At 37.0% G+C, this 13,216-nt stretch overlaps 1 protein-coding gene across 1 annotated transcript in view; it reads right to left on the bottom strand.

The window, feature by feature from the left end:
• The window catches only part of fcgbp (Fc gamma binding protein), a 37,010-nt gene extending 23,841 nt beyond the window's left edge, over positions 1-13,169 (bottom strand). Inside the window, exons 1-7 of the mRNA XM_073818359.1 lie at positions 13,082-13,169; positions 9,896-11,131; positions 7,565-7,911; positions 4,438-4,921; positions 3,862-4,280; positions 815-994; positions 135-705 (exon numbers count right to left, since the gene is read on the bottom strand). Coding sequence (XP_073674460.1) covers positions 135-705; positions 815-994; positions 3,862-4,280; positions 4,438-4,921; positions 7,565-7,911; positions 9,896-11,131; positions 13,082-13,169 — 3,325 coding nt within the window. The remainder of the gene's footprint in view (positions 1-134; positions 706-814; positions 995-3,861; positions 4,281-4,437; positions 4,922-7,564; positions 7,912-9,895; positions 11,132-13,081) is intronic.
• Positions 13,170-13,216: the final 47 nt, after the last annotated feature.

Below are 13,216 nucleotides of genomic sequence, written 5' to 3'. Positions count from 1 at the left end.
GGAACTGGAACTTCAGTGGCTTTGCTAGAAAGTCTATCGCTATACCTACAAAAACTCTTGTGTACGAACACAATATTACCATGTATACGGTTTCTCATAAAGGTCGACATACAATTGCCCCAGGTTTCTCTCACCACAGAATTCAGTGGTTCTCCAGGGGCCGATGGTCCTTCCCATCGCCTGACAGGCAGATACATATGCCGTGATGGCCTGGCATAGTATATCTCTCCTTCCGTTGTACAAACAGACGTCGTAAACACAATCCTCAAAAAATGAAGCAGGGTTTAGCACAGCTTGACAATCCCAGAAAGGCCCTTGTGGGTCACGCAGGAATCCACAGAAATCAGATGTCTCATAGAGACTCCTTCGGGTCAGATCGCAATTTTGACAACTGTTTGTGCAGCCATGGATGCAGTCAGGAATCTCGGCTACACTCCAGCTGCCACCGAACTCCGTCGGGCCTGAAGCAAGTAAGGTGGTTCCTCTGATGGTCAGATCATCATCTGGATTTCCATTGTAGTTCCCACAGAGGCCACAGACGGCACCCATGTAGGTACTGGGGACGGTGACGGTTGCAAAGCTGATCCAATCAAACGTGACTCTAAGGCCAAAAGAGGTTTGAACGACAGCATACCAACCACTTCTGAAAACTGAAACCCGACCTTCAATAAGATGGAGAGGAAGATTTAACAGCTCACCATTGACCTAAAAAAGAAAGCCAACTTCAATTTCTCACTGAATGACTTACTGTAACATCGCCAATCTATTTGGAAAGATAAAACTGTCTGACAAAGGTTTAAAGAATGCAACTTACGGTAACAAACCCACTGTATTCTCTATCAATAATAATGGTGATATTATACACTCTGATCTCCAGTAATTTAGTGAACGTCACCACTCTGCTTCCCCGAAACTCGTTTTGCACCAGCACATCAAAGGGGACCAGTCCAGGATCTGAGACGCATACCCCGACCAACTGATACACGCAGTTGCCCTGGAGGGAGAACATAAGTAATAATTAGGGCTGTCCTCGACTAAAGATTTTGCAGGTTTGAGTCTCAGGTCCAGCAGGGATTGTCGGTGGGGGGAGTGAATGTACAGCACTCACTTCATCCTCAATACCAAGACTGAGGTGAGTCCCTTGAGCAAGGCACCAAACCCCCAACTGCTCCCCGGGTGCAGCAGCAATAGCAATATGGCTGCCCACTGCTCCGGGTGTGTGTTCACGGTGTGTGGGTGTTCACTACTGTGTGTGTGCACTTGGATGGGTTTGATGCAGAGCATTTGGGTCACCATACTTGGCCTCACGTCACCTCCTTTCCTTCCTTTCCTTTCTTTGTTTTTGTCGGTGACATAATCGGAGAATATTTGTTTTCAGGTTGAATTGGTTCATTTAAAAGTAGACATTTCACTCTCTATAGATATATTTTTCATGTCTGTAAGGCAAGTATACACAGATTTTCGGAGTTTTGTGCTCAAGTTCACAAAGACAGAGACAGCAGAAAGCGCATCCTGTTTGCATTCATAATTTTACAAAAGTCCAATGTTTTGTTGTTATTGTGAGTGCACACAAATAAATGTAGAGTTTTTATGGATTTAAAAGATGTATTACTTTTATCTGTATGACCAAAATGATGGAGTATATTAAGAGCAAGTAAGAAAACCGTTGCCTCCATTTGTTATGCAGTAAGCACACTACTATTCATTTTCCACACTCCACATAGACGCTTCAATAGTGCACCTTTTTTCTAGGTTAACATTAGAATGAGCTGCCATGTAAATCTGCTAATACATACATCTCTCATATGCCATAATTGAGGTCGATGAGTGATAGGTGAGCTTTGGAAGTCCTGCCCAATGTACTATATTTCAACACGGATCAGCCGTTAACGATCTGTCCATCACCAATGACTGCGTGACTTCGCTACTTCCAGCGGATTTTTTTTTCTGTGACTAATACAATTTTGGTCGGCCGAGAATCGGTTAGTCGACTATTAGGTGCCAGCCCTAGTAATAATGTTATTATATATGCTATAACATTCCACAATACCTACTTAACCAAAAACATAAAAAAATATTTATCAAAAGACTTTTATGCTCAGACTACAAAAGCTCAAATTTTTTTATATAATAAAAACATTATTTCATATCAGTGTTAGTATAGTATGTAGTAATATTCTGAATATATATCCAGCTTTTTCTTCCCATAAAAGCGGGCATGGCCATGACTTCCAGTCTCATCCGTGTCCAGCTATTTACAGCTTGTTTTGCTGCTTGATATTGTAAATTGGTGTGTCTTACCATATTATTTTAATGTATTATCATAATTATGAGCAAAATGGTATGTAGTACACACATTTTTACCGTTTACTGCACGTTGTTATTCTTCTTATTATTTCCCTATAGCGGATAATGAACCATAAGTCTCACACATACTGTAGGCTTACTTCCACGTTGAGGAAAAAGGTAAGATACTATTAGGATTTATTTGTATATTTTTAGTTTAAATAGATTTTGCTTTAATAACTTTGTTTTATGCGTTTGTCATTTTCATTAGTTTTATTTTAGTTTTAAATTGGTCGTTAAATTGCATTTCAGTTCTTTTTTAGAAATCTTAACACTTCAACCTATTTATTAAGTTACATATCTCATTTAAAAGCATAGTTCACCTAAAAATGAAAATTACCCCATGATTTAGTCACCTTCAGGCCATCCTAGGTGTAATTGTCTTTCTTCTTTCAGAAGAATATGATCAGAGTTTTATTAAAAAATGTCCTGGCTCTTCTAAGCTTTATTATGGCAGTGAATGGCTGTTGAGATTTTGAAGCCCAAAAAAGTGCATCCATCCATCAAAAAAGTACTCCACACAGCAACAGGGGGTTAATAAAGACTTCTGAAGTGAATCGATGCATAATCAATCCATATTTAAAACTTTAGAAACCGTAATCTCTAGCTTCCGCTAACTGTTGTACGTGTGTTCAAGAGAGTGGCATTCCAGCGGATGATGTAGAATTTGTAAACAAAAATGATGAAGGATTTCAATATAAGCCAAGAGGAGATTTCCAAGAGGGTTTTCCTTTGCTGTACACAAAAATTGGTTTCCTAGAGACTATCATACTCTCATCTGAGCTTACGCTATGCCAACATCCCATGCCATTCACTTAAATGCCACTCTTACGTGAACATGTGTACGACAGCTAGCGGAAGCTAGATATTACAATTTATCAAATTTTATATATGGATATTTTTCTTACAAAAACACATTGATTTGCTTCAGAAGGCCTTTATCAACCCCTCAGAGATAAAGGATGCACTTAATTGGACTACTCAATATCAACACCCATTTAATGTTATTTTAAAGCTTGGAAGAGCCAAGACATTTTTTAATATAACCGATTATATTTGTCGTAAAGAAGAAAGTCATATCCACATAATCATGGGGTAGTTTTCATTTTTGAGTTTAAGTTTTTGTTCTAAAATGTATATTTTAGCTTCAGTTAATTTTAATAGCTTTAAAATAGCAAAAATAGCTATTTCTATTTTTTTCTTGATTTTTCCTATTTAAATCCCCAAATTTCCTAAATAAACACTACATGCTAAGGTTGTTGTTTTATATTTCCAGCACACTTTGATTTTGCATTAAATACTCATGAAGCAGAAAAGAATGTCTGAATACCTACAGTTTGGAATCCATAAAAAGAAAGGCATAGAAATAGCCTACTTCTAACATTTTTTACCATTTCATCCCTGTAGAATCCCATTTTTTTTTCTTTTTCCCCTTCAGTTTTGATTGTTACATACAGCATGTAATGAAACATGTAATGCAGAAAAAAATGCACAATGTTCCTTTGCGTCTAGTACCTGGAAGTTGAAATGATTCCCGTCAAAGGTGTAGTAGTGCGGGTCAGTCTGTGCCACACAGGTGCGTTGGGAAACAGGATAACAGCCCCTAATGCCGTTCTCCACCTGGCAGTGCTCTCCTTTCCCACAGCCTCCAACTTGGCACTCTAGATGTCCACCCTCCATGGAGCAACTACAAAGTCGCTGACAAGCATCATCTGCCCAGAAAGCTTCCCCAGCAGGAATGTAATGTCCATTGTAGGAACAGCCACATTGGGCTGTAGGAACACATTTGGATCCACTCAGAACAAAACCATTGTCACAAGCGCATGTTTCGACACAGGGTAAAGTGCAGTTCACAGGAGACCCAAGGCCCATGCAGGTCAAAGGGCAAGCGCTACCACAAAATTCATAATGGCTGTTCTCTGGGCATCTGTAAGCTGAAGACATAGAAAGACATATTGCAGAAGAATATCCAAGTATGCTTTGCAAATGCTTTTTAAAACTATTACTCACAACAATTGGCTGCTGCTCTCCAGGTCCTTAGCTGTATCCCAACGCGCTGACATGCAATTGCATAGGCTTCAAAGATCTTACATGCGTAGTATCTGTGGCCATCTGTCATACAGACATCATACATGCAATTCTGAATGTAAATACTTGGGTCAATAGCAGAATGACACTGACTGAATGGTTCCATCATTAGGAGCCCACAGTATTTTTCACCCAGCCATTGTCGCTGTGCTTGAGCATCACATCTATAGCCCACAACATCATCTCTACAGCCCTCATCCAAAGTTAAGTTGTGAACTCTCCAGCTCTGACCAAATGTTGTCACACTGGGAGCTTGGGTGCTTGAAGGCATGGTGAAATCATCACTGGGATCACCATTGAAGTTGCCACAGAGACCACAGACTTTGTTCATGAAGGCAATGGGAAGGGAGACCATGAGATAGTGGTTCCAGTCATATTGCACATTAAGTCCAAAATTAAAAAGGATGGTGATGAAGCTGCCAGACTGGAACATGGACACTCCAACATCATCAAGAACCACAGGAAGGCTCCATAAAATCTGGTTGATCTGCAAAAATCAAAACATAATAATGCATATTAAACAGCTTCTTACTCAATATTTTTCTCTTAATTTCAAAATAAGTTTGAAAATATGTTTTTTTTCAAGTCATCATGGAATATTAAAGGAACACTCCACTTTTTTTGGAAATAGGCTCATTCTCCAAGTCCCCCCGAGTTAATAAGTTTCCATTAAATCCATTCAGCCGTTTTCCTGTTCTGGCGATATCTCTTTTAGCATAGGTTAGCATAGATCATTGAATCCTATTAGACCAATAGTACTGCGCTCAAAAATGCCAACAAGTTTCGATATTTTTCCTATTTAACTTGACTCTTCTGTAGTTATGCCATGTACTAATACCGGCGGAAAATGTAAAGCTGTGATTTTCTAAGCTGATAAGATTAGGAACTAGACTCTCATTCCGGCGTAATAGTCAAGAAAGTTTGCTGCCGTAATATGGCCAAAGCAGGCGGAGTATTATCACACAGCGCCTGAAATGAGTTCCCAGCTTGGTCAGCATTTGCACATGTGCTGCGTGATATTACTGCGTCTGCTGCGTCCATATTACGGCAGCAAACTTCCTTGACTATTACGCCGGAATGGGAGTCTAGTTCCTAATCTTATCGGCCTAGAAAATAGCAGCTTTACATTTTCCGCTGGTATTAGTACACGATATAACTACAGAAGAGTCAAGTTTTAAATAGGACAAATATCGAAACTCGTTAGTCATTTTTAATTGCAATGCTATCGGTCTAATATGGATTCAGTGATCTATGCTAAGCTATGCTAAAAGTGATATCGCCAGAACAGTAGAACGGTTGAATGGATTTCAAAACGATAAAACTCAACTTATTAACTCGGGGGGAGTTGGAGAATGAGCATATTTCCATAAAAAGCATAAAAAGTGGAGTGTTCCTTTAATCCAAGCCTATTTTTATCTTTTTTTTTTTTTCAGAAGAGATTTTTTTTTTTTTTTCAAATTATCATTTACTTGGATATAAGTCTAAGATGTTAACATGTCCACGTCAAAAGAAATTTATAAAAGTGATTTTATGTCAATATAAAGCACATTAAATGTAACTAAAGTGTCTACTTTTAAGGTTTCAAATATGTTTTTGGAGAATAAAATGTCAACATTTGGTTGAAATAATGCTACATTGTCATTCAATGTAACACAATATTTATGTAAAAATTCAAACAGCATGCTTATTCTGACTTGCACATGTTAAAATGTATAAAAGAATGAGGGAGCATATTAAACGTAATTGTGTTTTTAAAAAAAATAGCAAAAAATATTACTGACAAATGTCATAGAATAATTTCTGCTGTAAACATGCCCGGCAAGACTGTAACACTGAATGACATTTTTGTGGGTGTCTTCTGTAAATTAAGGAAAAAATGTATGATATTTATTTTTTTTGCTCAGAAAAACAAAAATGGAATCAAATTAAACAGAAAACTTGTTTTATATTTTTTGGGGAAAATAACAATTTAAAGCAATATTAAATTTGTATTAAACCAGTATTAAGAATTAAGCATACTATTAAGGATTAATAAACAGTATTAATAAATTGTTTTTATGCTTAAACCCTTTTTTCGTCTTCGAATCACAAAGAAAAAAGATTTAATGCTTTTCTAATCATTTAGATTATATGTATAAATTAGGTTTATTTAAAAGATAATACTTTATTATAACATTACTATATATTTTACAGTAATGATACATTTCTTTTTCTTGTTTTAAGCATAAACCTCACTTTTTTATTTATTTATGCTGATCTATGCTATTTCCTAAGGGTAAGAAATAAACTTTAAGATATAAGTTTCTAAAAAACAAATATTGATCCATTATGCATTTTAGAGCATTCTTGCGTTAATTGATCATTATATAGATATTTAGAATTTAGCTGAAAAAATAAAGATGAAATACTGATATTTCTTATAACGAATGGCTTAATATAAAGCTTTTGTCTTTTATATAGAGTGTTTTCATGACGCAACATCAATTTGCCATATTGGTGGCACTGAATGCAAACAATGCCACTGAACCAAAAGAACCTGCATATTTTGTCATGTTTTGGGCTGTACTTATCAGTCAGACTGGCAAAAACATTTGTAATACTATATACTACCAAAAGTTATAAATCAAGGAGAAGAGTGCAAAAACTATCTGAGGAACAAAATGCATTTGTGGTTGGCCGAACTGAACCAGGATTTCCAAGGCAAACCTGACAACATTCATGTTCGTTCTTGTTTCTGATAGGTAGGTGAAATATTAGGCTAATATCTTAATTAATACGGCTTGTATTGTATATAACTTTACTACCCATTAACTTTAGTCTGTCAAAATATTGCACCCTTTCCTGCTTACAAAGTCCTTCTCTATATGATTTAGCAGCTTCCACACATTTTTTCCACGGTTAGACAGCATAAATTAGCAGAACAGTGTATTCAGTACAACATTAACCGTGCAATCATGCTGCTGTGTACATCCAAGTATCGCCGATATGGCCACGCATCCAAGTGAGTGGAAGTGCAAACCCTCTATTATATTGTAGAAATATTCTGACATTATCAATTTAGAATTAAAATTATTTACTAAATCAATGCAATTACTTTTCATTTTTATAAGACAGCAATGAAAAGGTTTACCATGACTTTCCCGGGCTCTGAACTTTCAGCGCTGATGGTGATATCCCCAATATTCACAGTTACGCGTGACACATAGGACACACTAACATCGCCCCGGTTTTCATTTTTAGCCAGGACCTCAAAAGCAGGAAGACTGTCATTTTGCCGGCAGGTCCTGGTTACAACATAGGTGCAAGTGCCCATGAAGTCAAAATAACGGCGGTCAAATGTGCCGTAGTGAGGGTCGCCCAGTGCCCAACAGATTCCAAGTGGTTTCTTCACACAGGTGGGGAAGGAACCCATCATCTGGCACTCCTCATCCTCACTACAGATGATGCTGAAGCAGGACCGAGGTGTTGGCAAATCTGCTACAAATGAAGACAATATACATGACATTTAAGCAGCATGAACATTATTAGTCAGTTAATAAGAAATTGCAAAAACCTGAACATTTAATTCTTGCACTGTAATTAAGACCACGGTCTTACTTAACGAAAATGCATTAACATAGCTTAAAACTTTATAACTTTATATATACATCAGGGGTGTTTCCTCCATGGAGGCAAGGGAGGCAGCGCCTCCTCAAAATATTGGATGATAAAAAAAATGTTTAGTACAAAAATAAAACAATGGCAATATTACAAAATATAAGTGTATAAACCACTTGTTTTTCTAAAAAAACACTGTCCAAACAGCAAGAGTCTCCGTCTTTCTCACCTCCCCTGAGCCCATTGAGTTTTAAGTGTGCCTTATAAGTCCTGAAAAGTGAATCCACCCCCCCCCCCCCTCCCGCCCTCTTCATGTAATCTAATGGGCTGTGAGCCAAACTAAATAAACACTTCAAACATTCTTGATATTGGTTTCCATCGTGTGAGGTAGTTCTTATAATGCTGATTCATGTTCAGGTGTTCATTTGTCTAATAAGTTCGTTTTTAGGTAGTTATTTGATGCTATAAAAACGGGGTGTGGTATCATGATTGTGATCTTGCGATTGGGTCTGTGGGAGTTTGGGCGGGACTTTGATACCACGGCTCCGCCTAACACAAACTCTGTCTCCAAATGATGTAATTTCCCCCAAGATGGCAGTGGCCATATTGAGATGTTTTGGCTTTTCTATAGTGGAATGAAGCAGAGACGCGTCGTCCATCTTTTTTTACAGTCTATGGTTTTAACAGACAACCCTAAAGTGTGGGTTTGGTGGGGGGTAATTGAGAATGAATGGGGGGAAGTCATGTCAGAAGAGGCAATATCTCTATCGTAATATGATTGGATATGACTGGTTTTGATCAGCTGTGATTGGTTCATGTGATAAATCCCATCTCTTGTGTTCATGCATGTTCTGCATTCGCAAATCAGTATGAATGAACAATATAATAGTGTTAATGGGAAGATTAATTACAAAAAGTACAAAAAGTAAGTAAACAACTCACACACTTAGATATAATCAATGTGTTATGACAAAATAAGACTTAAATGACAAGAAAACTGATCTGTGGAGTTTTTAGTGAGTTATCAGCTTGGTCAAATTTAAAGTAAATTTTTGTTTCTGTGAACAATATTTACAGAGCTTTGATGACTGATGATCCAAAAATTCAAAAATAGTTAAAAGTTAACTATTAAAGTGAATAGCTGAACATAAATTCACAAATAAAGCAGTAACAAATTAAACAATATATTTTGAGTTATTATTCTGGAGAAAATGTAAAATACCTAAAAACACCAATTTGATGAGATTTATACTTGGCTTTAATAAATATAATATTGATGACTGTGATAGTATAAGTAATATTTATTTAACCAAAAAATGGGAAAGAAATTTTTATTTGAAAAAAAAAAAATGTATTCAAATAAACACACCACTGACACACACACACACACACACACACACACACACACACACACATAATATTTATTTAACCAAAAAATGGGAAAGAAATTTTTATTTGAAAAAAAAAAAAATGTATTCAAATAAACACACCACTGACACACACACACACACACACACACACACACACACACACATATATATATATATATATATATATATGAAAAATCTGTTTGAAAATCTGTTATCTGAGGATGCCAAAAAATCTGAATATTGAGAAAATCGCCTTTAAAGTTGTCCAAATGAAGTTCTTAGCAATGCATATTACTAATCAAAAATTACATTTTGATATATTTATGGTAGGAAATTTACAAAATATCTTCATGGAACATGATATTTCCTTAATATCCTAATGATATTTGGAATAAAAGAAGAATTAATCATTTTGTCCCATACTATTGCTATATATATGCTATAACAACACAAATGTTTGTAAACTGAAAGAAGAATATGTTTAAATGACATACCTGCATCAATGCATGCAGCTGGGGCTCCGTATCCATTCCCTTGCTGTAGTCCCACACTATAGACCCCATAAGAAGCATTTGGATGGGTTAATTTGTGCCCACCTGCCCCAGATTGGTAAACCAACTCAGTCCAGGAGTACTCGCTGTTTTTAATGACCCTCCACTGAAGGTTTCCAGGCAAAGGTAAGCTATCAAAACGAATCCCTGCTAGTTCATTGGTAGGAACGATCAGAAGAGCTTGGTTGTTAAAACCAGCTATCCCATCGAGTGCGTACGAAGAACCAAACCGGTCGTTAGATAGAAGATTTATAAGAAATGGATCATATATGACACCACGGGATGTTCGCACACCGTTAAACAGAAAAAACACCTGGATTCCATTGTCAGCAATGATATTGAGTCCATTCGGAAACTGGATTTTGTACTCTACGATAAGTCCACGCTGAAGAACACTAGTTAGTGTAGTTTGGCCAAATTGAACAGTTATATTCGTTGACTGTGATGCTTGAATATAGATGCTGTCGAACTGACTCTGGATGCTCAACGGAGCCACCAGGAAGTGAGTTCCCCAGTTTCGCGATGGCAGGAGTTGCTCATAAACGTGATTGCACTTTGAAAAGCGCCACGTGCACATGTGGCCTGAGTACACGGCGATGGGAAGTTGTGAAGATATGCGGGTTCCTGTGAGGTCTCCTTGACTTTGAATTTGCAAGTTTTCGAAAGGACCCATCACTGCAACTAGTTTACTGCCAACACCGTACAAGCGTCCTTCAAACCGCACCGCCGCTCGAAGAAACACCTCCACCGTGTTCTGCTCTTTACCATTGACAAGCACAAACTCCTTTAGCATGGATGGAGGGGAGTTGGTAGGAGTGAACACAAAATATTCTGTACCCCATTCGCTCATGGGGTAGACCAGAGATGTATCCCCTGTAAACTGCTTGGAGTTTAGTGAGGAAACCGTTATGTCGTTGGATGCCTGAATGAAGACAGTTTTGCGGGATCTTCTGGTCCCAGAGAGCTCAATTGTTTTCGGGAATGTCACGGTGAAGTTCTGACCCGCAGCCAGATGAACAACCTGGGTAAAACTGAGACTGGGAACGCTGACATTCACCAGGCATTCAGAATTCAGAGAGGTGATATAAAGCTGAAAGATCGGCAGGTCAAAAGGGGATACATAGTTTTGCATGAACGCGGTGGCAAACTCTTGTCCTGCAGATCGAGCCTGACCGCCATCTTTAAGAGGTCAAGAGAGAAAGATTGAGAGAACTGATGCAACAAAATTTACCATTAAATGGCAATGCATCAAATCCTCAGAATTTAACTTGTAAAATAATAATTAAATATTTAAAAAAATATAATTTTACCTCAAGAAATTAGTTTACATAAATCTAGTTTTATATTAAAAATGTGAATTTCATAAAATAATGACCAAAAAATAAAGAGCCTTACCCCAAAACAGAAATATCACAAAACAAACCGGTAAAAGTTTTGCTCCCATGATTAGCTGCAAACGAATGTTAGTCAAACTGATAAAACACCAGCAAATTTCAACATGCATTCATTTTTTTAAATGCAGCATACAGAAATAGCATTATCCACTAAATTATATATTTATATTTATGATATCGTTTATGTAATATCAATATTTGCATACATATTCACATGGGTCCTTTGAAAAACTATTTAATGCTGCTTACCTTCATGAGAATCAAGAATTATACAGATTATCTTATGGAGCCTTTTAAATACCTATACCAATCTTAAAAACCAATCAGAGCACTGCCAAGTTTGAATCCTGGAACTGGGGACGTGGCCTATTTTTATACATAAAAGGATCCATTTTCTCCCTCAAGGCATGAATGAATAGTATTAAATAGCAATATCACTTCCGCGAACGTGCAATCTTCACAAAACATTTAAATCTGCTTGATTTCTGATCACACAACAAATTATTAAAAATTATCAAAATAATATGTGTTGCAACACTCATCCAACAATTACTGCAATTGTGCAAATAAGCAAAAATACAAAACCTGAGAATGCTTTTCAAACCATGCAAACGAAACACTAGTCCCCGAACCACAAAACCAGTCATAAGGATCATTTTTTTTTAAATTGTGATTTATACATCATCTGCAAGCTCAATTAATGAGATTTCCATTGATTTGTGGTTTGGTAGGATAGCCAATATTTGGCTGGGATACAACTATTTGAAAATCTGAAATCTGATGGTGCAAAAATTAAAATATTGAGAAAATCGCCTTTAAAGTTGTTCAAATGAAGTTTTAAGCAAAGCATATCAAAAATTAAGTTGTGATATATTTACAATAGGAAATTGAAAAAATGGAACATCTAAATATCCCAATGATTTTTGGCATAAAAATATCTAACTTTGACCCACACAATGTTTGTTGGCTGACTAGTTTTGTGGTCCTGGGTCACAAAAAACAAAAAAAAAACAACAAAAAAAAACACTTTAATAAAAAAGATAGTATTGCAAAATTATAATTGATCTGATAAAACAAGCATAAAATTTAATTTTCTAAATTTTAGCTTTTTATTTAAACCATGCACAGTGCAAAAAAGTTAAATTAGCAATCTAATTTGTTTTCCCCAAAACAAGACTAAAAAGTTAGTCTAGCCATATGCAACAGGTTCCTACACCCTGTCATAAAGTCTGGGAAAAAGACAACCCACCTGGGTTTTGAGCAGCAGAAAGGCCTCAAACCTTACAAATGCTATTATCAGAGCAGACAAGCGGCTACGTCAATATTGTAACCATGAAACTTCCTGCCCAGTTAGATCCCGTGTGAAAAGATATTCCCAGAGCTGTCACGGCAGAGATTTACGATAAGAGACAGAGAGATTAACAAAAAAGCTCACAATGAATACAGACTGAAGGAGGGGAAACAGACAGTTAACATATTAGTTCACTGTGGTTTCTGTTCATTGACAACGTACTCCCATGAGGCCAGAGGAACAATGGACTGAACATTACTGTACATCTCACCCCCATTTGCAGATCAAGCACGGCGAAGCACGTGGTGAATGAAGCATAATGCAGAGCTCAAGAGGACAGCAGCACACATCACTAAAACCAATTCAGAATGTACAGATTTAACGATAAGGTGTCCTCCAAGCATGCACTTGCTTGTATTGCAGCGTGCAACATTTTTAACTCACTCTGCTTCTTTTTCTGCAGAGGTCTTGCAGTCAAAGGTGAGGTAATGAGATTGCTAGCCATGCAACAAGCAGGTGGCTTTTTTTCCATGTGGCCGTCAGAGTTACTACACCTTCCTTCAAACAGATCTGATAAAA

The sequence above is a fragment of the Garra rufa genome, chromosome 14 (genome assembly GCF_049309525.1).
Source record: "Garra rufa chromosome 14, GarRuf1.0, whole genome shotgun sequence".
NCBI lineage: Eukaryota > Metazoa > Chordata > Actinopteri > Cypriniformes > Cyprinidae > Garra > Garra rufa.
This window is presented reverse-complemented; position numbering and strand designations above follow the sequence as displayed.